This window comes from Carassius gibelio, chromosome A16 (assembly GCF_023724105.1).
Source record: "Carassius gibelio isolate Cgi1373 ecotype wild population from Czech Republic chromosome A16, carGib1.2-hapl.c, whole genome shotgun sequence".
Classification (NCBI taxonomy): Eukaryota; Metazoa; Chordata; class Actinopteri; order Cypriniformes; family Cyprinidae; genus Carassius; species Carassius gibelio.
This window is the reverse complement of record NC_068386.1, coordinates 2,162,014-2,186,972: the sequence shown is the minus strand read 5'-3', so window position 1 is coordinate 2,186,972 and position 24,959 is coordinate 2,162,014. Positions and strand designations below refer to the sequence as shown.

At 34.2% G+C, this 24,959-nt stretch overlaps 2 protein-coding genes across 6 annotated transcripts; one reads left to right on the top strand and one right to left on the bottom strand.

Annotated features, from left to right (window-relative positions):
* Positions 1–5: 5 nt before the first annotated feature.
* On the bottom strand, positions 6–13,167 carry si:dkeyp-97a10.3 (bromodomain-containing protein DDB_G0280777). Of its 5 annotated transcripts, XM_052617888.1 has the most exons (12): positions 12,932–13,167; positions 12,650–12,710; positions 11,312–11,659; positions 9,340–9,606; positions 5,965–6,249; positions 5,574–5,678; positions 5,437–5,498; positions 3,353–4,391; positions 3,155–3,286; positions 2,957–3,088; positions 2,475–2,890; positions 6–742 (listed from the first exon to the last, which is right to left on the bottom strand). In XM_052617888.1, exons 2-12 carry the CDS (start codon positions 12,693–12,695, stop codon positions 713–715), a joined length of 2,862 nt encoding a protein of 953 aa, XP_052473848.1. In that variant the 5' UTR covers positions 12,696–12,710; positions 12,932–13,167; the 3' UTR covers positions 6–712. The 5 variants fall into 5 exon arrangements, with proteins under 5 accessions (XP_052473848.1, XP_052473847.1, XP_052473846.1 ...); XM_052617887.1 differs by having other exon boundaries at positions 2,957–3,286; XM_052617886.1 differs by having other exon boundaries at positions 2,475–3,088.
* A 232-nt stretch (positions 13,168–13,399) lies between these two features.
* Positions 13,400–20,384, top strand: LOC128030342 (uncharacterized). Its single transcript, XM_052617883.1, has 6 exons — positions 13,400–13,524; positions 16,153–16,204; positions 16,792–17,109; positions 17,260–17,505; positions 19,532–19,598; positions 20,009–20,384. Exons 2-6 carry the CDS (start codon positions 16,156–16,158, stop codon positions 20,073–20,075), a joined length of 747 nt encoding a protein of 248 aa, XP_052473843.1. The 5' UTR covers positions 13,400–13,524; positions 16,153–16,155; the 3' UTR covers positions 20,076–20,384.
* The last annotated feature ends 4,575 nt before the right edge of the window (positions 20,385–24,959 follow it).

Sequence of the window (24,959 nt, the reverse complement as noted above, 5' to 3'; positions counted from 1 at the left end):
AGTGATAAAAACTGAGAATTTATTAGTAAAAAAAAAAAAAAGTACATGACATAAACCATCTGACCAAACATTTGCTTTTCATCATATTTTTGCAAGGCCCGTCAACAACCTATTTTACTTAAACTCATTAGAATGTTCCACAAAATTAAAGAGCGTAATTAATTACACGTCCGTTAGGTGTATCTCCTTCATTCTCAAATGCATAATCCATCCACAAAAGCATCGTAGCGGATCGAACTAATTGAGTGGCGCTACAAGAAGCATCTGTGAGCAGAAAGCTGAATAAAGGACAAACAGCAGCAGTCCATTATTTATCATTTAGTCGTTAAGTCCTGCCACCCATCCTGATTCATTTGGAAGTCTTCCTGTCAGTGCAAAAACACTGCATTGTGTTTTATTTTTTTTAGACACTTGAGCACAAGAAAAATCCTTAAGCAGCATTGTTCACCAGGATGAAATTCACACAGTGTCCTGTTCAACAGCCGCGGATTTCTCATGCATAAATTACAGCTGTGCAGGAGAAACAAAAACATCAGTCTTTTTATCAATAATGCCATCCCTCCGACAAAATACAAAGATCTGTATGGCACAGTAAGCCGAGGGCCGGAGGAATGGCTGAGCGTTTGTTTCTTTCCACCAGAGAGACATTGTGCTTTGTACGAAAGTTTTGCGCAGTCCAAATAGTGTCGAGCCAGACGAGCACTGCATTTTCTCAACGTCTGGGTCTGCCTCTGTGGACCTGCTGGAGAGGAGAGGGAGAAAAGAAAGAACAAAATGCTTCATTTGATATAAATCATGTCTAAAGGCCCTTTCACGTTGCTTGAGTCAGCGTTGGACAGTGAACTCAACTTGGCCCAATTTCAACTTCAACCCCGTTCGCTGATCTTTTTTTAATGATTTTGAAAGCCAATGATAAGCACGATTTGCATGACGTATGAAAAGTCTGGATGTGCAATGATAAGTCTAACTCTGCATTCAAGCTAATCATTTAGAATAAAAGGAACTTAAAAACATTATAATAACTGTAAAATATTAAGGTCTTCAATGCATCATCATGCATTTTTGTGCATTAACCACACACACACACACACGTCTGAATAATAAATACAATACTTTTACAGAATTTATTAACCTGTATGTCATTTACTCAACACTTATTTATACATGTTTAAATCAAAAGATAGATATTGCACTAAAAAAAAACATGATCAATTTTTTAATTAAAAAAAGATGTAAAAACACATTACTCATTGTCAGTTAATGGATTAAAGTTATCAATTGACCTAATTTAAAACATCAAAAGAATTAAGAAACAATAACTTGTTGTACTTTTCTTTCTACACTGACTTTGAAACAATCACCACAGATGCTCTTTCAGATTCAAATGTGGTTGTTTTCACACCTAGCGACTTCTTCAAATTTTGTGATGCCGCCCTCAGCATTTTTCACACTGTGGTTCAAACAGAGCACTAGTCTTGATGCTAGAAGTCATCTGAAAGAGCATTAAAATATTTACATACTTATTAGTGACTTATTTGGTAACACTATAGAGTGATGAAACACAAAAAGCATGTGTTCATCTTACATTAGCGTGTTACTAAACTCACAATCAATTTTTAATCTATACTGTAAATAATTATGCATTTCTCCTGATTCATCATCTTGAATTTAATGTGAACATCGTGGCTTTGGAACATCATTTATGTCAAATGCCCATGAAAGATTGAAACGCTGACTATAGAGGTGGCTGAATTGGTTTTGGAACAAAGCATCAGTAAAATATGGATATAAATACCGAACTGTAAATACATCCCACCCAATTCAACAACTCCAGACATTCAATTAATATCTTGTAAAGCAAAAAGCTCCATGCTTGTAATAAACAAATCCACCATTAAGACGTTTTTAACTTCAAAGACTTCAGAGACAAGAGGAGATGGACTTTTTCACCTATGGAAGCATTATTATGGATTACAATCTCATATTTTTGACAGAAGCGACAGTTTAAAGTTAGACAATTTAAAGCGTCTTGATGGATTTGTTTCTTACAAACACGTAGATTTTCAATTCACAAGATGTTAATTGATGGACTGGAGTGCTTTGGATTTCTTGTGGATTATTGTGATGTTTTTATCAGCTGTTATCAGCTCATTCTGATGGCACCCATTCACTGCAGAGCATTCATTGGTGAGCAAGTGATGGAATGCTACATTTCTCTAAATCGGATAAACAAAAACTCATCAGGAAATTGATTTTTTTTTATTAAATATTTCTTTATAATTTTAAATCTAATAAAAATGGGTGTACAAAACATTTAAACTAATTTTCTAAAAAAAAAATCTCATCTAGTTGAATCATGTATAACTTAAAAAAATTTTTTTGATGGGTTAAAGTAATGGAGAAACATCTAGTGGATCATGACATGGTCACTGCATTAAATGCATCAGCCATAAAATGTGTTGCATGTTGCATACCTGACGCATGTGTGTTGGGTGCCCATGCACGGTTGCATGCATTGGATGCACTCCTGGCATTCGCTGTGGACTTGTATGCAACACTCCGGTTTGCTTGTGCATGTTTGGAGATCTGTGTCTGCGTTGCACGGTCACAGGCTGGATGGTGCGCGGCTGCTGCATGCGTTCACGTGGAAGTTTCTGGAACTGGTCTGGCCGCAGCACTGGAGGTGGAGTAGGAGGCCTCTGGCCCACTTTGTTGAGCTGCTGGACGGGTTGAGAAGGTCCAGGATTCTGCAAGGCAGCTTGAGACTGCTGGAACCAGTTGGCAGAAGGGTTATCGATTTGGGTGGTGTGTTGGCGTAGGGCAGCCTCAGTGAGAGGAATGGATGGCTGAGGCACGGTCTGATTTGGTCTGGTGCCAGCTTGTGTTTGAGGTATGATCGTTCCCCTTGGTTGACCAATGGGGATTGTATTCTGACCATGAGATGTTTGGGTTTGAGGTATGATCGTTCCCCTTGGTTGACCAATGGCGATTGGATTCTGAGCCTGAGAGGTTTGGGTTTGAGGTATAATCGTTCCCCTTGGTTGACCAATGGCGATTGGATTCTGACCCTGAGATGTTTGGGTTTGAGGTATGATCGTTCCCCTTGGTTGACCAATGGCGATTGGATTCTGAGCCTGAGAGGTTTGGGTTTGAGGTATAATCGTTCCCCTTGGTTGACCAATGGCGATTGGATTCTGAGCCTGAGAGGTTTGGGTTTGAGGTATAATCGTTCCCCTTGGTTGACCAATGGCGATTGGATTCTGAGCCTGAGAGGTTTGGGTTTGAGGTATAATTGTTCCCCTTGGTTGACCAATGGCGATTGGATTCTGAGCCTGAGAGGTTTGGGTTTGAGGCATTGCAATCTGGATTTGAGATTGGATTTGTGGTTGGGTGCTTAAGTTCTGTTGGACCGCTTGTCTCTGCACATTTGGGTCCAATTGAGAGTTGTTGGGCACGATTGGTCTCTGGAGGTCTCTTCTTTGGGGAGGAGCAGCTTGGGTCAACCTTCCCGAAGGTTCAGTTTCCCGGTATCTCGGAGCAGAACGATTTCTCTGTGCATCTCGTTGTGGCAAATCTGAAGATCCACTACTGTCTGAACTATAGACTTCGGGGTTGGGATACGCCGGCGTTCCCTGCAAACGGTCCCAAGGCAACTGTTGGAGGTGCGTTCTGGAGTCATTGAACTGGTTGTTGGTCTGAACGGGGTTTGAACGCCGACTTCGCTCTTCTGCTGATGATCTTGAGTTGGGATTTCGGCGGTTTGCATTGGTTTGGTCGGTAGAGTGCGAGTATCCAGTCTGAATGAGGCTGTTGGGTTGGTGAGAACCATTTGGTAAAGCATTATTGAGTGTTGTTTGTGTTTGATTACCAGTCTGAGAATGATTTTGATGGATGGCGTTAGTATGTTGACTCTGTAGTGCACTTTCTCCATGGTTTGCATGTTGCTGGACCACCTGATGTGCTTCTGGAGGGTATGTGTTCAAGTTGACATGCACCGTTTGAGGTTGTGTATTATTAAACTGGTCGGTTCGTGGCAAGGTGTTGAGGTTTACATGAACTGTATGGGCAAGCGCACCAGGCTGAGAACTGCCCGTTTGTATGAGAATATTGGGATTGTTTTGGACAGGTTGTGGGAAGGACCTCTGGGGGTCATTGTTTGGATATGAATTGTTTTGATGCCCATTGTCTGGGACTGTACTGAAGTTGCGTTGGAATACATCAGTGTGCTGTTGGCCATTATTAAGGAGTGGGTTGGAGTTGCTGGGCATGTTTTGTGACATTGTGTTTATGTTCCCATTGTTGTCATTGGGAACGGCAGTGAAGTTTTGTGGGTGTGTGTTGTGTAATGGTGGATTAAGGTGGTTTTCATTGACAAGAGCTCTGTTTGCAATCTGTGGAGAGGGAACATGTGTATTAATGTACATTAAAAGAGATGTTAAGACGAGTCAATATCATGTACTTTACAATGATTGCAAGGTGCTTTTATGTGGCCATTAAGTTTTGTAAAAGACGTTAAACTGGTTTTGTAATTTTTTTTCCTTGAAAATAAAGTATAAGAGTGTCAATATAAAGATGTTTTAATAGCATCTTAACTCTTTCCCCGCCATGCATTTCTGATCATTTTCATTTAGATTTTATGGCCCCCAGAATATTTTGTTGTATGAATATCTGAACATGCAATAAATCAAAATAAAGACGTTTCATTCGGCAGTTTTATTTTATATGCCGATTGGATTATTTTTCATATGCATCTGCTTAAATATGCTAGTTTCTGCATTTTCCTCGCCTGTGTTTTTGATCGGGAGATACTGGACTCATTCGGTTTTTGGTGGGAAACGTTAAGTAGGGAAAACAGTGATTGGAGTTGGTAAGTTCAATTAATTGATGTGAATACATTCAGAATCATTTTAATGAATCAATTCTGAACGTAATGATTCATTTACACGATTACAAAAAATTTCACATTATCTGTGTGCCAAATGTAATTATATTTCTGCTATATTTTGTTATTAAAAAAAATCATATAATATTTAATAAATACAATTGTATATATATATATATATATATATATATATATATATATATATATATATACACATAATTGCATATAGATAGATAGATAGATAGATAGTATAGAAGAATCATTATTATATTAATATTATTTTATGTTTTATATTATATATTGAATATTATTTATCTTTTAAAAATTATAAGAATCAAATGTAATTTAAAATATTTTTATTATTGTATATTTTTATGACTTTTTATTTACTATTTAACAATAATAATAATAATAATAACATTTAATTTTTTTTTTTTTTTACAAATAATTACAATAACTATTAATAATATATATATAAAAATATATATTTTTGCCAAATTGTCCATTATTCTACATTACACAGAACACAAAAGGAGAATGTGACGCTGTCTTACTGTGATTCCTTCATTCTGGTTTGCATTCTGACGTCCAATAGTATCTTTGAGTCTCCGATCCACTGCAAATATGAGCAGATAAGCATCAAAACATACCAAAACAAAACAATGAACTGAAGCATTTAACAGGGACATACCGTTTCTTTGTCGCAGAAGCAAAATAATGACAACAATAATTATGATGAGTGCAACAACACAGGCAACAACGATCCCCGCCACAGCGCCTCCGCTCAGACACGTACCTGTAAACATCATTTTTAGATTTTACATATTTACTCACTGCTAATAACAGAAGACACATCACGGAAACATTGATAATGGAGACAGCAAACACAAGAAAGAACCCTGAAATAGGAAAATCATTGTAGGAGGATGAAAATTATGGCTCGTTCTAGTGAGGCGGCGTGTGAATTTATCAATCCTGTGGTTGAATACTCCCTCTCCGGTCAAGAAAATTAATGTTAGGCCGAAGAATAAACTGACAGATGCATCTGTCACCAAAAGTGCCACAGAGAGCCATTAACTCACCCACAACAGCCAGGTCAACCTGCTGCTTCGATGTCCCTCCTGTGACATCATTCTGTGCGATGCAGGTGTAACGGCCGCTCTGATTGGAGGAGAAGATCTGCAGACTCAGCACGCCACTCCCTGATTGGCCGGTGGTCACCGGCTGGCCGTTAAGTTCCCATGAGAAGGAGGCAGGAGGTAGAGAGGCAGACGTACAGGTGAGACGCACCGTCTGTCCCACAGTAGCATCTCCTCCACCAACACACTCACTTGAGGTTTTAGTCAACTGTGGGGCGTCTGGTCCATCTGAGGAACCAAAAAATGGTTACATATCACCATAATTGTGTATCATTATATGATTATTATCTATTATCATATATATATATATATATATATATATATATATATATATATATATATATATATATATATATACATATATATATATATATATATATATATATATATATATATGTATATATATATATATATATATATATATATATATATATATATACATGTATATATATATACGTATATATATATATATATATATATATATATGTATATATATATGTATATATATATGTATATATATATATATGTATATATATATGTATATATGTATATATATATATATATATATATATATATATATATATATATATATATATATATACAGTGCCCTCCACAATTATTGGGACCCCTGTTTAAGGGGTGGTCGTGGACTTCTAAAAATTATCCTTTTTTTTTTTTAAACAACATAGAATCCAAATGCAAAAAAAGAAAAAAATCCAACCTTTTATTTAAGTACATTACTTTGGTGGTAAAAAAAAAAAAAATTACACATAAAAAAAAAAAAAAAAAAAAAAAAACTTGAAATCATGTGTGCCACAATTATTGGCACCCCTGACAATTCCACTGAACATTTTTATAGTTTTTTTTAATATATATATATTTCTGTAGTTGCTAAAGTTTGTCAGGGTATCTAGGAACTTTTAATTAGTAATTCATGACCTGGGGTATAAATATGACGTGACAAAGAGGCCTAATTCTCTTACCCATTGGTCAACATGGCAAATACAAGAGAACACACCATTCAAGTAAGGCAGATGTGCGTCGACCTTTATAAGTCAGGCAATGGCTACAAGAAAATAGACACTCGCCTTAACTTGCCCATATCTACAGTCAGAGGAATCATTAAGAAGTTTAAAACAACTGGAACAGTGACAAACAAGGCTTGAAGAGGTCCCAAGTTTATCCTGCCACAACACACAGTGAGGAGGATGGTAAGAGAAGTAAAAAAAAATCCTAAACGCACTGTCACAGAATTGCATCAAAAAGTGGCATCTTGTGGTCACAAAGTCTCCAAAACAACCATCAGACGCTCTCTACATGCCAACAAGCTGTTTGGGAGGCATGCAAGGAAAAGGCCTTTTCTCACGAACACACACAAACGTAAACATCTGGAGTTTGCTAAGCGGCACTGGGACTTCAACTGGGATCGTGTGCTATGGTCAGATGAGACTAAGATTGAGCTTTTTGGCAACAAACACTCTAAGTGGGTCTGGCGAAAAACAAAAGATGAGTATGCCGAAAAACACCTCATGCCCACCGTGAAGTATGGTGGAGGATCTGTGATGCTGCGGGGATGTTTCTCTTTCAAAGCCCCTGGTAACCTTGTTAGGGTGCATGGCATTATGAACGCTTTGAACTAACAGGACATTTTAAATTAAAACCTGATGGCCTCTGCCAGAAAGCTGAAGATGGGTCGTCATTGGGTCTTTCAGCAGGATAATGATCCAAAACATGTGGCAAAATCTACACAAAAATGGTTCAGCAGTCACAAACTCAAGGTCCTCCCATTGTGAAATGTTATAGGAGGAGATTAAGGGCTGTCTTGTTGGCAAAAGGGGGTTGTCCTAGTTTTAACATCAGGGGTGCCAATAATTGTGGGACACATGATTTTACGTTTTTTTTTTTTTTTTTCCTTAAATGTGTGATTTCTGTTTTACCACCAAAGTAATGTACTTAAATAAAAGGTTGGATTTTTCTCTTTTTTTGCATTTGGGTTCTATGTTGTTTAAAAAAAAACACGACCACATCTTAAACAGGGGTGCCAATAATTGTGGAGGGCACTGTATATATATGCATGAGTAAGTCTGATATCAGTACAAAAATTGCTCCCATTATGAAACACTTGAGGAAAAGAAAAAAAAAACTCAAAACAATCAAATTAAATCAGCAAACAGAATTGCAAAACCACTTTTGTTTTCAAACACTCCTCCATCTGCCACTGACTGGATTGTTGGTTGAGCCGGTGTTTTCATGCCCCTCAAACAGACTGCAATTACTCACTAATACAGCAGAAATTAATCCAAAATATGTATTGTGTTATTGTTATGCTTGTCCAGCAAACTGGAACAATTCAAGCTCTTTAGTCATGTTTTTATGCAATGTATCTCTGAACACATGCTGCTGTTATAAAACATGCTCTTATTGGAGAATCTACAAGAAATGTTCACACAACAAGAAATGTAAAAAGAAAAGGTCTTATTGATCAAATTAAACTAGGGGTCCTGAGCATGTTTCCAAAAAGACTGCAAGATGGCTTATTATCAATATATTATAAATAACTAAACTAAACTAACTTTAAATATGGCAAGCAGCTAAAAAAAAACCAGATATTTATTATTTTAATTTAATTCTGTCAGATATTTCACATTCATATTTTTAAATTGTCTTTTTTTATTTCCCACAGTCTTCGAAAAGCGATGTTATTTTAGTATAATTTCAATATTATAGGTTTTATTTTTTATTATTATATTTTTTTTTATGTTATTACATTTTGGTATTTTAGTATTTTTATTTTCTTAATGTCTCTATATAAATTTATTTTCACTTTATAGTTTTTTTTGTTTTTTTTTTCAGTTTAAATTTTAGTTTTTTTAGTACGACAAAAAAATTAAAAAGAAGAAATTTTCCTATGGCACCTAGCTGAATTATTTAAAATATTTAATTATATTTACACAATAATATTTATTTTAAGTAAGCAACATGTTTTTTTAATGGTTTTAATTTTAGTTTACTATAATAAATCTAACCTCGATATATGAGGGAATATTTGACTGCGATTTTTTACTAAAAAAAAAAGAAAAAAAATAATAAAATTGGACAAAAAAAAACAAACAAGTACAATCTGTACCAGAAATATCTCGGATGAGACTAGATTATCCGAAAACAGCCATTGCCACAATTCTGTAATACGGTATGTAAAACATTTTGGGTTTGAATTTCCAGCCAAAAGCTGTGATATATACAGTTACTGTGAATAAAAAAAAACTCAGGACTTAGAATAGAGAAATTCCCCAAAAGATGAGCAGCCTGTAGACTCACAGTAGACACTGAGGGTGGACTTGGCTGTTTGAGCGCTGACGGCGTTGCTGACGGTGCATGTGTATTCTCCTGCATCGTCTCTCCTGGCCTGCTTGATGAGCAGAGATCCAGCGCTGATAGTAATGCGGCTGTCAGAGGAAAGAGCAGTGCCTCCTTTACCCCAAACCACACTGACGTCTGAACCCACAGACCAGCTGCAGCTCAGAGACACGTTCCCACCCTCCAGCGGCAGAGACGGCAGGGACAAACTAACTCCGTTCACAGCATCTGAAGATGGAAAAAACAAGGACAGGGAGAGCAAACAATGTACAGAAAATGTTCATTAACACTGGGTTTTCAAACAGCTTGAAACACGGTCTAAACTATGCATTGTTTTTAAATTTTTTAAATATTTAATCTGCATGCAAAGTTTTGACACATAAAGTAGATGTGTTTTGAAAAGGGTGTAAAATCTGGGTTATTATAGCTAATGAAAACTAAAACCATTTTTACTTGAAATAAAAGAAACTTTAAATGAAAGAGAAGTTTATTTTATTTGCAGCGAGATGCCAAGGCAACATTTCTCATTTTAATTTAGTTTACCTAAAAAAAAAAAAATTAGTTTAATGAAATATCTAAAACCAATACTGAAATGAAAAAGATTATAGATATTTAAAAAAAATATATATATATATATATATATATATATATATATATATATATATATATATTTAAGAGAAATGACAAGCACACATCAACATTTCCAAAAATTAAACTTAAAATTTAAAAAATATATACAAATAATAAAAAAAACTATTGATTTAAATTATATAATAACCCTGGTACAATTTTAATTTTACAACTTTTTATGCTGGGGTCAGATTGGCCCTCCCATTATTTCTATGCAATTTGTCAAAAATAAAATACGAAATATGAATAAAATATGAAAGTTTATTTCAAATTGCAGAATGATTCAAGGATAATTAACTATTTCTTTATCTATCTGTGTATCAATCAAAAAATCTGTCAAAAGGCAGAAGAAGTACAAATAGCAATATATCATATTTATACACTGTAAATATGGTCGTGATTTTAACGGTAAGACACTGTTAATTAATGCTACAGTACAAACCTGTTAAATGGTTAACGATAAGTTCCTGTAAAATTTACAGGGAAAAACGTAAACTGATGTTCCCAGAATTCTCTGCGTTGCATTTAAAATTTTGTTTGAATTTTCTTTTTCTTTTTTAAATAACGGTTTCTTCATAGTTTTTTTCTTATCTGTTATGTTTACTATGGTTGTATGTTACATATAATGCTGTTAAATGAGTGTTTAATGCATATTTCAGTTTAATGAGTCTCACCATAGTGTGAATGTTAAATAATGTTATTATTATTTAAAAGCTGCTTGTGATGGGCTTTGTTTCATCACGTGACTTTCTCATTCTTTTGGTTTCGGTACAAAACAGATTTCAGTACTTCAATAGGTCGGTATATTAACATTATATAAGTTAATGAAATTACAGTATTTAACTGTAAATTTAAGTTAACCACCAAAAAAACCTAAAATGTTGTTACCGTATATTTTACAGTAGAATTCCGGCACAGCTGCCAGTTTTTACCATAAATGTTATGGAATTTTATTTTTTTTTACAAATAATGTTAATACTATTTATACTTGTAAGTAAATGTGCAAAGTCACAACAAGTAATATTGTCTGTGCAACTTATTTCGAACATTAAAATAAGTGACCCCTAACAAAACAGAAATAAAGCAATAAAATGAAGGAATAGTAAATTATTATTCTCACATAATTTATAGTTTTAAGTCTCAGACGAGCAACAATAGATGTTTTCTGTTTCAACATAAATCTTTAGTGTTTTTATACTGCTGATTTCTGGGAAACTGCATGGAAACCAATGCATATCTATTTGACCAGCAACACAGAAGCTGTCATGCATTGTGGACATATGCAGCATCGTTAAGATCATACCAAACACTTTGAGCTGCACTGAACGGGTGTTCACGCCGAATCCAGTGGTAGGCGAGGGTTCGACAGAGACGCTGTAGTTTCCAGAATCACGGATCTGGCTGTTGGTGATTTTGAGCTGAGTGGCCGTGACAGAGATTCTGCCCAGGTACTGCTGGATGGGAATGATGACCGGGCTCCCGTTCGCCCACAAGGCCAGCGTGGCGGCTGTGCTATCGGTCCATCTGATAAGGGACACGTCAGACACCGTCTGTACTGTGAAGACGGCATCTTTCCCTGATGCCACCAGCACTGGTGTCGTCACGATCTGAACTGGAACAGGATCCAGACACACGACGACCAAAGACAAACCTACGGAGAGTTGCATGTAAAAAAAAAGTAAAGGCCGCTTCAACAGAGTTATTTGTTCAGATGTCACACTTAAAAAAAATTATTTGCATTAAATAACTAAAAAAATCTATCAAAGTGTTATTTGATGCTATTGAAATGCTACATCTTTTCTGCTCAGTGACTTGCAAATTGAAAACCCGTTTAACAACCACACAAACACAAATGCATCTGAATGAGAGAAATGAATGTTGCATTCCCACAGGTGTGGCATGAAGAGACACGCAAATGATGTGCGTAAAAGAGCCTGAAATAGCTCTTCAAACAAAACAAGGGAATGCTGTAAAACGAGTAAAACTACCATCTACGTACTTAACCTTTAAAGTATGTCTTGCATCTGTCTGTGTTATTTGTTTTTAATTCTTCAGCAATTGATTTGAACACAATTAGGTGTTGATCATTATATAATTTAATTTATTTTCACAGACTTTTTTTTTATATGACAATCGTTTTTGTACTATTAGCTTACCATTAAAAATTTATTTAAATGTGTATTAATTTATTTTTGCATCAGTTATTTATGTTGCATTTGTTTCTGTTTAAGTTTTATATTTAGTAAGAAAGTATCCTGATATCACATGTGCATTGTGTTTGATGTGTGTTTGAAGATGTATTTTTCAGGTGTACATTTCCAGTCAGATATATATATATATATATATATATATATATATATATATATATATATATATATATATATATACACACATACATACATATACACACATATATAAATAGATATATACAGTATACATACACACACATATATATAGAGAGAGAGAGAGAGAGAGAGAGAAAATGACTTTAAGAGGTTTATAACTTAGTAAACATTCACATATTGCAAATCTATTTTCAGTGACAAATAAAGTATTACTGTTGTTTTTGCCTAATTTAAAACACACTACTGTAAAACTGACCCTTGTGTATTCTGTCACAGCTTGAGGAGGCTAAACTTACTTGTCAATGACAAAACCACAACAAAAAGATGGAGCAGTGTGTTCATGTCAGTCCGGGGGGCCTGAGCAAAAACATTCCATTAGCTTCCAGATATTTATTTCTATCACATATTAAAGCATATATATCATATTAAAATGCATTCTGTCAAATTAAAAGAGATACTGACATCAATTACTGTCTCATGTATAATGCATATTAACATCAAGCTACATTCAGTGACTACAAAGACAACAATTGTTTTAATTAAAGACAGTTTTAATTAAATCTGTTATATATACTTACTAAGCAGTGTTCCTGCGGTTTTCATTTTCCTGTTTTTAAATCCGTCTATGACGATCGTTCACTTCCTGGTTTACCTGTCCGACGCGTCACCTGACGTCACCAAGTCAGCACAACGGCTGAGAAATAATGAAACGATATCGTATGCTATTACAGTAAATGAAGTAATGTAGAAGTAAACGCGATGGCTGTTTTACCTACACGGATTACACAAAATTAGGCTATTTAATTACACCCGAGCTCCCCTGTTTACCTCCTGCCAGACTAAACCACATCACACCCTCTTCAAAATATCTCTTCAGCAGAAAGTCAGAGTTAGAAGTGGCTGTAAAGAATTCTGAATAAGGATTTGTTCGCTATTTTTTTTTTGATAAAAACAATACATTATAAAAACATTTGTTACTACAATATACTTTTCACGTATACTCATAATTTAAATCGAATTTAATACATTTGATACAAGGCTTCGTATCAAGGCATAACTATGACGTCGTCACGTCACGTCACTCGTAGTAGTTAAGACGATAATATGATTATTTCCCTGAGCCTGTGACAGAGAGTTAACGCGGAATTTAGGCTTCGGAGAAAGTCAAGGTAAGATTGTTTATTTCGAGCTGACGGACTCACAAAAGTGCATCCAGTCAGTTTTCTATGAGTTAACAGGAAAGAGTCTCAATCTCTCTAACGATCAGTTTATTCGTCGTCAGGTGTCATGCAGGGGCGTGTCTAGGGGGAGGCTGGGGGAGGCAATGCCTCCCCTAGGATAAGCCCTGCCTCCCCTGAGAAATGATCTGTCCCTCTGATGATAAATTAAAACTTTAAAGTGGATTGTTTTGTGCATATTTTTCCATAGCTTGCAGATGGGTCTGATCCAACAAAAATCCAGTTTGGCGCTGTTTGACAGTGCGCGCGTTTGGGGGGTACGCGCTGTTTACCTGGCAGAGCTTTAAAGCAGTGGCGTGTCCAGAAGCCAAAGGGTGGCAAGAAAATTAGATTTGCCAACCCAAAACAGCGTTTGGGATCGAAGTGCATTGACAGCTGAACAGCCTGATTTTGTCCTCGATTTCTGCCGAGGGTAGGATGTTAATAGTTTTGGTTGTGGGCGATAAAAATGTCTCTACAATCTGCTTTCGAAGAAATATCGTTGCATTGTGTGCTGCGCACATTCTATCAGCTGCAGTTCTGGCCCAGTGGGATTAATATACTCGGACATACATTAACATCACAGTTAACTCATTCACATTTTTTTCATCTGTTTAAATCCTTACTGGTTATTTAAACGTTTAATTCGTGTCCTTTTCTGACGTGCGGTTTTTCTGAGCACAAAGTGCGGCCCGAAAACGAAAAAGCCCTTCGAACTGTGCCTGATTACTAATTTATGTTTTGTGCTAATACTGTCAAAACACACAAGGTTTGTGTATAGACTCATATGTTTAAAACGAAAGTAAACAACTGAAAGAAACAGATGCATTTTCTTTTAGAGGCGCGCAGGTCTTAAAGGGACAGTAGGCTACATGCTGCCGTGTGAATTAAAGGGATAGATCACCCTAAAATTTTATTTCTATCATTTCTGTTCTATTTCTATTTCTGTTTATACACTCACATGTTGTCCAAAACCTATATTAACTTCTTTCTTGTGCTGAAAGCAAAAGAAGATATTTTGAAAAATTAGGATAACCAAACAGTTGCTGGTCCACATTGACTTTTATAGTAGGGGGAAATTACTGTGGAAATCACTGTGAACCAGCAACTGTTTGGTTTTCCACCTTCTTCAAAATATAGTTTATGTTTAGTAGAAGAAGGAAACTCATTCAGATTTTTTTTCTTCACTATTTAAATTTTTGGGTGAATTATATGTTAATGAAACAACTAACACACAGAGAAAAATCTATACTCTATACTCTTGACTGAAAAACTTTAATTCAGTTGCTTTAATAGGAATCAGTGTATATAGTTTTTATTTTTATATTTGTTCATTACATTTTTTTAATGCTCCTGCTAAGTACACCCCTTGTACCTGAAAATGAAGCACTTTATTTGTATAATATCTGTATTTGTAATGTGTATCTTTGTTCTCATTTTTTAATAACAAAGATAAAATAATGACAAAGATTTTCATCCATGCACTTTGGCCTAAATATCTGCCACACTCTTTTATATTTTGTTACCTTAAAAGGCTTTATAATAGGGAAATTAGTTTGGCTGTGATGCTCAAACAGCTTGCAAAATAGAAAAACCAACATGACAAAGAATCAGGATAAAATCATGGTATTTTCTGAAAAAAAATAAAAATAAATTGTTTGATTTTTATCATATCACCCAGCCCTGTGGGAGACCAAAACCATAGACTCCAACCCCCCATAAAATAATAATAATATTTGCCTATGGCAAGCACCACTAATAATAAAAAAAAAAAAATGAAACTATATTTAAAAAAAGTTATGTTGCCTCTGCTAATCATATCATAATTGAAATTCTTATAGTTTTACAAAAATAGCTTTTATTTCAACTCTCTAAATCTCCTGACACCCTGTAGCCTAATATATTTCTAGGCCTACATGTTTACATTTATTCATTTGCAGACACTTTTATCCAAAGCCACTTACAACCACAGAATAACATTCAAATAATGTTCTCATACTGTTCAAATGAGCATATCAAAAAATTTTTTTACCTGGGGCCGCATTCACAAAGAAACTTATAAGAGGCTACAAGTAGCTCCTAACTGGCGAATTTAAGAGAAACTCCTACAAATAATGACTGCTAATGTGTTTTACTAAGAGTAATTCACGAAGCATTTCAGCCCTAAAAGTAGCATCTACTTCTGGACTAGCTTAAAAGAAGAAACAAATTAATTAACCTCCTGTCTATACAAACGTGAAGATTCATTTAAAGAACTCTCTTGTCCTTCTCGGTAACCTACTTGTGTAACACGTCTTCTCACAAGCAAACACCTGTCACTCATTATCAGGCAAACACCGTGATCTGTTATATATATTAATCTGTCATATCTGTTGACCTGGTTTAACTTTTATGTGATAGCCCTATAGTCTAATAGGGGCCCTGTGCCTATCTCTGGGTTCCTGGCTTAGAAAAAGATATGCATTAAAAAAGATTGTGTGTAATATAGCTTAATTTTGTGCCGATATTTTCAATTGTCTATGTTGCCCCCCCAAACAAGCCAAATGCCCCCCCAAACATGACATCCTGGTAACCCCTCTGGTGTCATGGGGTCATGGATGCTGGTGTGGATTCTGTGCACCACAGTCACTCTGAGTGAGTCTGCTGTTATTACATGAAATCCTAGGACAACTATAAGAGCAGTTCGACACTGCATGAAAATGTTACTTCGTAGATGAGTCTAATCTGTTTGTTTTATTGTTTTAATGGGCAGCGAAAGAATATTTGTTTTAGTTTTTTTCCACAAACATAAGTAAAATTGTTCAATGAAGAATTGGAATTATATAAACATACTCAGAAATTACACTAATATGTTCACTGTAAGTAATAATAATTGTTACCAAAATGGACATTTTAGAAAAAAAAAACGTGTAACTTTTTGATATAACATCAGTACAGAAAATATATTAAAATAAAGTTTATAAAAATGCTGTATTATATAGCATTTTCTAAAATGTAAAAAAAAAAAAAATACTTATTTTACTTCCTAAACCTACTCCAAATCACATAAAAAAATTATTGGATTACCATTATTTTACATGCATTTTTCATTAAAAGTGAAAACGAAAATAGTCACCATTCAGTTGTTTCATTTGTTCATGCCTTTCTGGCTACTCGCTCAACCCTTTATGTACAGTGAGATAAGAACAACATATTCATTCTTTTCAAATAACTGTCATCAGTGCCTGTGTGTCTTCACGGAGCAATATCGGTCCACTTTAAGACCGGACGGCCTCTCTATGTGGCTCTCGGCCAAACTCTTGTTTTGGAAGCCGTATTCAAGAAGGACTCAGGTGACAAAATAGACATGGTGTCGTGGGACCGCAAGGGAGCAAAGGACAATGTCAGACTGTCACATGGAAACAGAATATCTTTGGAGAATGGAGATACACTTCTGCGGGTCACTGATGTTGCAGAAGAGGACATTGCGACCTACAAAGTCACCGTTACAGACAGTAACGGATACCAGCAGCAAGACTCCATAGAAGTTCGAAAGATAGGTAAATTGGTTTGATTTTATCTATACAAATGTTGTTTCCCTACTGACCTGTGCACCAGAAGTTTTGCATATTTTCTTCTCATGCACAGCTATTTAAATAAGGCATGCAAAACTCAAGGAAACTAGTTAAACTACATACTTTTTCTTGTAGTTTCAGGGGAACCTCCAAAGGCGTCAATTACACGTGTGCTGGAGTGTGTTGTGGATAATCATGGCTTGGCTCAGTGGGACAGCCCTCAGTTTTCATGGCTGGTTGATGGTGTTAAAGTAACCAATCAATCCGCACTGTTAACAAACGGCAGTAGACTAGATATCTCTGGGGTTAAGGGTGTTAACTACACCTGCATCATCAAGAGCAGCCTGGGGACGCTCACAACGCATTTTGAAATGCCAACAGGTATTGTCAAATATCAATAACGTGTGTCATTTTTTGAATATATAGGTGAAAACAGTCACTTTTGACTTGTAAATGTTCACCACACAATGCAATAACATCTAAAGTTTTGAATAAAAGGCAACGCTTTACAATAACATCCCATTAGTTAACATAAATTAACATTTGCAGAACGTATGCTCAACCTCAGCCTCCATCCAAGATGTAGATGAGTTTGTTTCTTCATCAGATTTGGAGAAATGTAGCATTGCATCACTTGCTCTGCAGTGAATGGGTGCCGTCAGAAAGAGAGTCTGATAAAAACATTACAATAATCCACAAGTAATCAACAGAACTCCAGTCCATCAGTCACCATCTGGAGAAGACAGACGCTTAAACATATCTATCATTCATTTTAAACCATTGCTTCTGGAGACAATAATCCATAATAATGCTTTCTCCTGTGAAAAAGTCCATCTCTTGTTGTCTCTCACATCAAAATCCAACTGCATGTTGGTTTAAAGCTGTTTTCTCATGTAAATAGTGCTTGATCTGTGCAGATTTCTCTCCTGATTCAGACCAGACCCACTCGTTTCACTGGAGAAAGCAATGTTATGGATAGAGGACTTGGATTTTAGCTGAAAGTGACAGTTTATAATTACAGGTGCATCTCAATAAATTAGAATGTGGTGAAAAGTTCATTTATTTCAGTAATTCAACTCATTGTGAAACTTGTGTATTAAATTCATTCAATGCACACAGACTGAAGTAGTTTAAGTCTTTGGTTCTTTTAATTGTGAAGATTTTGGCTCACATTTAACAAAAACCCACCAATTCGCTATCTCAACAAATTAAAATATGGTGACATGCCAATCAGCTCAAAACACCTGCAAAGGTTTCCTGAGCCTTCAAAATGGTCTCTCAGTTTGGTTCACTCGGCTACACAATCATGGGGAAAACTGATCTGACAGATGTCCAGAAGACAATCATTGACACCCTTCACAAGGAGGGTAAGACACAAACATTCACTGCCAAAGAAGCTGCTGTTCCCAGAGTGCTGTATCTAAGCATGTTAACAGAGAGTTGAGTGGAAGGAAGTTGAGTGTTGCCCAGTGAACCCAAGTCCTCTTTTCAGATGAAAGCAAGTTTTGTATTTCATTTGGAAACCAAGGTCCTAGAGTCTGGAGGAAGGGTGGAGAAGCTCAGCCCAAGTGTCTTGAAGTCCAGTGTTAAGTTTCCACAGTCTGTGATGATTTGGGGCATAATGTCATCTGCTGAACAACTTTTTGTAGATGCTAATTTAATTTTCCGGCAGGATTTGGCACCTGCCCACACTGCCAAAAACACCAAAAGTTGGTTAAATGACCATAGTGTTGGTGTGCTTGACTGGCCAGCAAACTCACCAGACCTGAACCCCAGAGAGAATCAATGAGCTATTGTCGAGAGGAAGATGAGAAACAAGAGACCAGACAATGCAGATGAGCTGAAGGCCACTGTCAAAGAAACCTGTGCTTCAGACCACCTCAGCAGAGCCACAAACTGATCTCCTCCATGACACGCTGAACTGAGGCAGTCATTAAAGCAAAAGAGCCCCTACCAAGTATTGACTACATGTACAGTAAATGAACATACTTTCCAGACGGCCAACAGTTAAAAAAAAATTTTTTTACTGGTCTTATGAAGTATTCTAATTTGTTGAGATTATAATTAGTGGGTTTTTGTTAAATGTGAGCCAAAATCATCACAATTAAAAGACTTGGGCTTCTTAAGTGTGTGTGTGCATTGAATGCATTTAATACATGATTTTCACAATTTGAGTTGAATTACTGAAATAAGTTAACTTTTCCACGACATTCTAATTTATTGAGATGCACCTGTAAATAAGTCTGTGCCAAATTTGGGGTCTCTTTCTCAAACCCTCTAGTGCCACCATGAATGATGAACTTGAATGATGTTGTCCCTTTGATTCATTCAGGTCATGTACATTAACACTCTTAGTTTTTATACCATTTTGAATTTTGTAGAAGATTTTTGTCTTGTGTCTCATCAGAATCTGAGTGCTGTTGTGCTGGACTGATTGCAGTTGGAGTGATAACAGGAATAGCACTTGTGGCCGGGTGAGACCTCTTCTCTCTTCTACGGACTCATTATATGTCTGTTTAAGGGCTGGGTGATAGATATTGAATATTTACAATAGATATGTGAATATTACCATCATTTAAATGCACTTTTTATTTGGCTTTGTGTGAGCACGTACTTAATTAGTCTCAGGAGGACTCTAGCCTTCAGCACAAATTGTATAAAAGTGAAATATTTGAAAACGCTGCTTTAGCTTTTCTTTTCTGTTATCATGTGATTTTTAAAAAATATATATATATTAACATTTGGATTTGCATGAATGAAAATAATGACATCAAATAATACTGAAAGGCTGACAAATAAATTCAGATAATAATGTTTTTAGCTACATCTCCCAGCCCTTAGTCTGTTTACTAAAAGTCCTTTTCACATTATCTTTTTATTTCAGTTCAATTTTCCTGATGAAGTACAAAAAAAACTCTAAACATGAAGCTGTCTCTACTAAGTCAACATAGAAGATTGTATTATATTTATTTACATGTTAATATACCTGTAAAAATTCTGAATAGATCATTTTGTTTTGTTCTATTGGATAAAGTTCTTGCTATATGTCTTGTTCATTGATGCGTTCTGTCCATTTGACCAAACTATAAAAATGTAAGCTGTTAAAATGGATCTTTAAGATATAAGCTGCAAAAAATGGATATCATTGCTATTTATTTTCTCTCTACCTCATTTGTTCTATTTAATTTGCTGTTTGAGTTTCTGCAGTTTTTTTGCATTTGCATTCAAGTTTGTTCAGAGAATTAAAGTGTCCAAACTGATCTTGAGCGTGGAGCATGATTTAGAGAAGATCTGTTTGTTTGTTTGTTTGTTTGTTTGTTGTGCTCGGCGTTCAGACCAGTCCTGTAGAGACACAAACAACATCGCTCTAGTGTTTTTCAGGATACATGCATCTCTTTCAGGAACTTATGAGTGGTGAGTTATGAAAAGCATTCAGGGATCTCACTCATAAAGTTACTGTGTCTGAACTTTGGTCACGTTTAATGCATGAGCACGACTACAGCGATTCATTAGAGGACTGTCCTGCTTCTGTACATCTGCTGTGAGTTCTTGATATGTTTATGTAGATTGTTTTTCATGGCTCTCTGGAATTCTTTATTCTGATTGGCCAGCTGCAGATTGTGTTTTTAGTTTTATTTCTTATTTTAATAAATGCTGCTCTGTTTAACATTCTATTCATCGATGAATCCAGAAAAATGTACAACGGTTTACACATTAATAAAAAAATTATCATAATAAGAAATATTTGTTGAGCAGCAAATGACAATTTGATATTATGGTTTTACGGATATTTAAATTACTTTTTAAGATTTAAATTTTTTGGCTACCATAAACAATCTACAGAAGAATAAATGAAATGTATAATAATAAAACTATATTATATATTAAAAAACTTAGCTTTTATTAAACATTTGTGTCTTTTTATTTGTGTTTCTGTTTCGAATAAATGCTTTAAAAATCAGTTTCCACAAATATTAATAATAATATTGATTAATTATTAATACATATTTAGAGTTCTTTGCTTTATATCATTTACATTTTTTTGGCAACCATACTGTTATATTATTTAACTAATTATTATATTACAAATGTATAATTTATTGAATTATTTTTAATTTATTTTATATTTCAAATAAATGTTGTACTTTTGAATTTTCTATTCATGAATTAATCCATAAAAAGAAAAAGGCAATAATAATAAATATGCAGCACAGCTTTAAACACTTTAATAAAAATACTTTTAAATGTTTTTTAACATTTCTTGGCTATTATAAACAGTCTACATTTAGATTAAAAATCTATATTATTAAAATAATTATTAAATTAAAAAAATAAAATTTATTGAATGTTGTCTTCTTTATTCTTGTTTTATTTTTGTTCTTTTTAACTTTCTATTAATCAAAAATAATCATAAAAAGTATATTGCATGATAATAATAAAACCAGGTACTTGTCTTTTCTTTGTTTGGTTGCAGTTTGAAATCAGTATTAAAGTAATTAAGTAAATAATAAAAAAAAAAGTGTAAACATTTCAGAAATATCTGGAAAACTGATGTCATTCATGAAGTACGATTACTTTCTTGAAATATGCATGTTGTTAATTTCCCTCCAAAATGATGTCACTTCCTGGAAGACGATGTCATATTTTGAAACATGATATATTTTGATTAGTGTAACGATAACTGGAAGCGTACCGAAGTCCTGAAATTATTCCAAACTCAGACACTTGTGATGTTATACAGAATGCTATTTTAGTGTTTTTACACTTTATAGTTTAAATATAAAAATGTCTTAACCCTACAATGATTGTGGATGAGTGACTTCTATATTTATGTTCTTATTGTTTTACCAGGGGTTGTGTTTCATAATGTGGATGTACAGTAACCTGACTAACCCATCTTGTTAGATCACACAACATGAGCCAAGTGCCAAAACACTATTAATAGTGTAAAGTGAAATCAGTAATGCATGACTTCAAATGGACCCGACAACAACATCAGATGTGGAATAAATAGCAACATTTATCAAAGTTAATAAGTGGAAAAAACACTTCTTCCATCAGGTAAAATAATTCATATTACTGCAGGCTGTTTACAGATGCCAGCTAATGAATTAATCATAAACTTTTCATTTAACACAATTTGTTTCTTTGCACTTGATTGCCCAAAAAATATATGAGTTTCTTTATTAATTCTAGTCCATTTTGTCTGATATTTCTCATTTTGTCCACTTCAGGAGACACAGACGTGGATATAACAGAAGAGAGAGACTGAGTTTCATTGTCAATTAGACAGTCTATTCCTATTGAAGTTTCCAGTTTTGACCACAATAATAAAATTAGATATATTCAAAAATAAATTAAAACTAAAAAAAAAAAAACTAAAACTTAATACCCTAATCCTAACCCTAAAATTAAACCTGAAAACATAAAAATAAAAGCTAATTCAAAATAATAATACAATAAAAAATTTAAAAAAAAACCCTTAAACAGCATGTACAGTATAACGGGTCACTGTTTCTTCCTATCGAAGTTAGTATAATACATTGTTTTAATTTACTTCAAAATATATTTGAATAAAAAATGAGCCTAAAATAATTTTTTTTTTTTTTTATTATGATATATGCAAAAAAATAAAAATGAAAACTGGGAAGAACCCACCACCCCCCCCCCCCCCCCAAAAAAAAAAATTTACATTTAAAAAAATTATGAAAACCTATTTTAATTAAAAAAAATATATATATACATATATATATATTTTCCAAATAAAAATAATATAATAAAAAAAAACTAAAACTTTTAATAGAAACATTAATAATAATAATGTAATATATATATACACTTCGTGCCATGATTCTTTTAACCTTGATATTTCATTCCAAATGACAAGTGTGTGTTCTTCTGACAGTAATCAGTCTAAACTACATCAGCATGACATTAGCATAACGAGCTGTTATATATGCCATAATTACCAAGTCAATCTTCTGCCTGTTCACAGATGAAATGGCACTTTTAGATCCGTGTTCTCTAATATTCCCTCATTCCTGCTCTTCATAACCCGCTTTTATCTCATCTCTTGTCCTTGCCATGCCACTACTCTATAGTTTCTGATCCTCAGATGGAAAGCTGTAGTACACTGACGGCTCTTTTCTCGGCACACAATAGCTTACTGCCAACATAAAATGTCAGAGAGTCCCAGAGGAGCGTTCATTTAGCTTTGATATTCTCCAGAGAGACAAAAGCTCTTCCAAAAATTAGCATTTAGCCAGTGACACTAGAATCACTTTATCAGTTTATACATCAGTTCATCTCATATTTCACAACAGGTTGATTTTCTAGTTATGATCAGTGTTGGTCTTGTCAACTAAAACTTAAAACTTCTAAAAATAATTTTTTGAAATCAAATGAAATATTGGAAAACAACCACTTACAATTTTATGTAATGCACTATTAAAAAAAAAAAAAATCACCTTTTTTTTTTTTTTTTGCTTTTAAAAGTATTCATGCATTATGTTTTCATAAATACTTGTAACCAAAGTTCAAATGCATTTAAATTTTTGCAGATTCCTTGATTGTCACGGTTTTTTTTTTTTTATGTACTGCATGTTCTAAAGTTGTTTCAATGTAAAACTAAGTATTACAGCGGGTTACAGTTATTATATAAGATCATGCAATACATTACAAAGATGCTATACAAGACTAAATGAATGCATTTAAAATATTTTCATAATGCATGATATAGAAAGGCTTTGAGTAAAGTGTTAGAAATGCTACATTGACAATTAACTCAAATATAGCAGATAACAAAGTGATAAAATTACTAAAAAAAACGAATAAATTAAATGCTTCTTCATTATTCACTTTATCCACCACTGTTTTATGAGATTTTAAATACCTGCTTAAATATTTTTCAGTATCTTGAGTGATTTATACATTATTTAACCACACAATTTCGTAATACCTTGATTTGATATTGTTATCAGTGTTGGTCTTAACTAAAACTATTCAAAATCATTTTGAATAATAGAAATACAGCTAGAATAAAATGTAAATATTAGTGTGCGAGTGTATATATATATATATATATATATATATATGTGTGTGTGTGTGTGTGTGTGTGTGTGTGTGTGTGTATAAATATACATAAAATATATACATATAACTTAATATATACTTATATACATATAACATAGACACAAAAAAAGTACTAAAACTTTCATAAAAAAATAAAAAATTAACTGGAATTATAAAATAAAATACAAATTCTAAATAATTAGCACAGATTATTCACTGTATTCCACAATGCATTGCATTTGCCCTGACTTTGCAGTTTTATTTTAATGCATTATTATTGATTCATTATTTGATGTGACTTTCAGAAGATGAAATGTCATAACACAAATTTGGATAGAATTTAAAACCATAAAAAATAACTATGGCACTCACTGAATTAAACCAAGTGAGATCAAGTCAAGTGAGATCACTGTAAAAAAAAATAAATAAATAAATAAAAAAACTTTTGCTGCATTAACTAAAAAAAGGCAGATTGTAGTGTGAACTGTTCAGTGCACATTTGATCAGACAGACATGAGTCAAGCCATTTTACACTCAATTACATTAAGAAACAAACACAAAACTCTCAGTATTAAGTCTAATATTAAGTGGACATCATGAAATGCTTGCCTAAATGTGTGTTAAGTGTTTCCCATGCCCCGTTCTGTACCTAGAAGAGCGTGTAGCTAATAACTGTACATCAACAATATATTACATCCAAACATGACACAAAATCAATTCTGTGATTTAATCAGCACACACAGAGCCAATAAACGCCAGGTCTG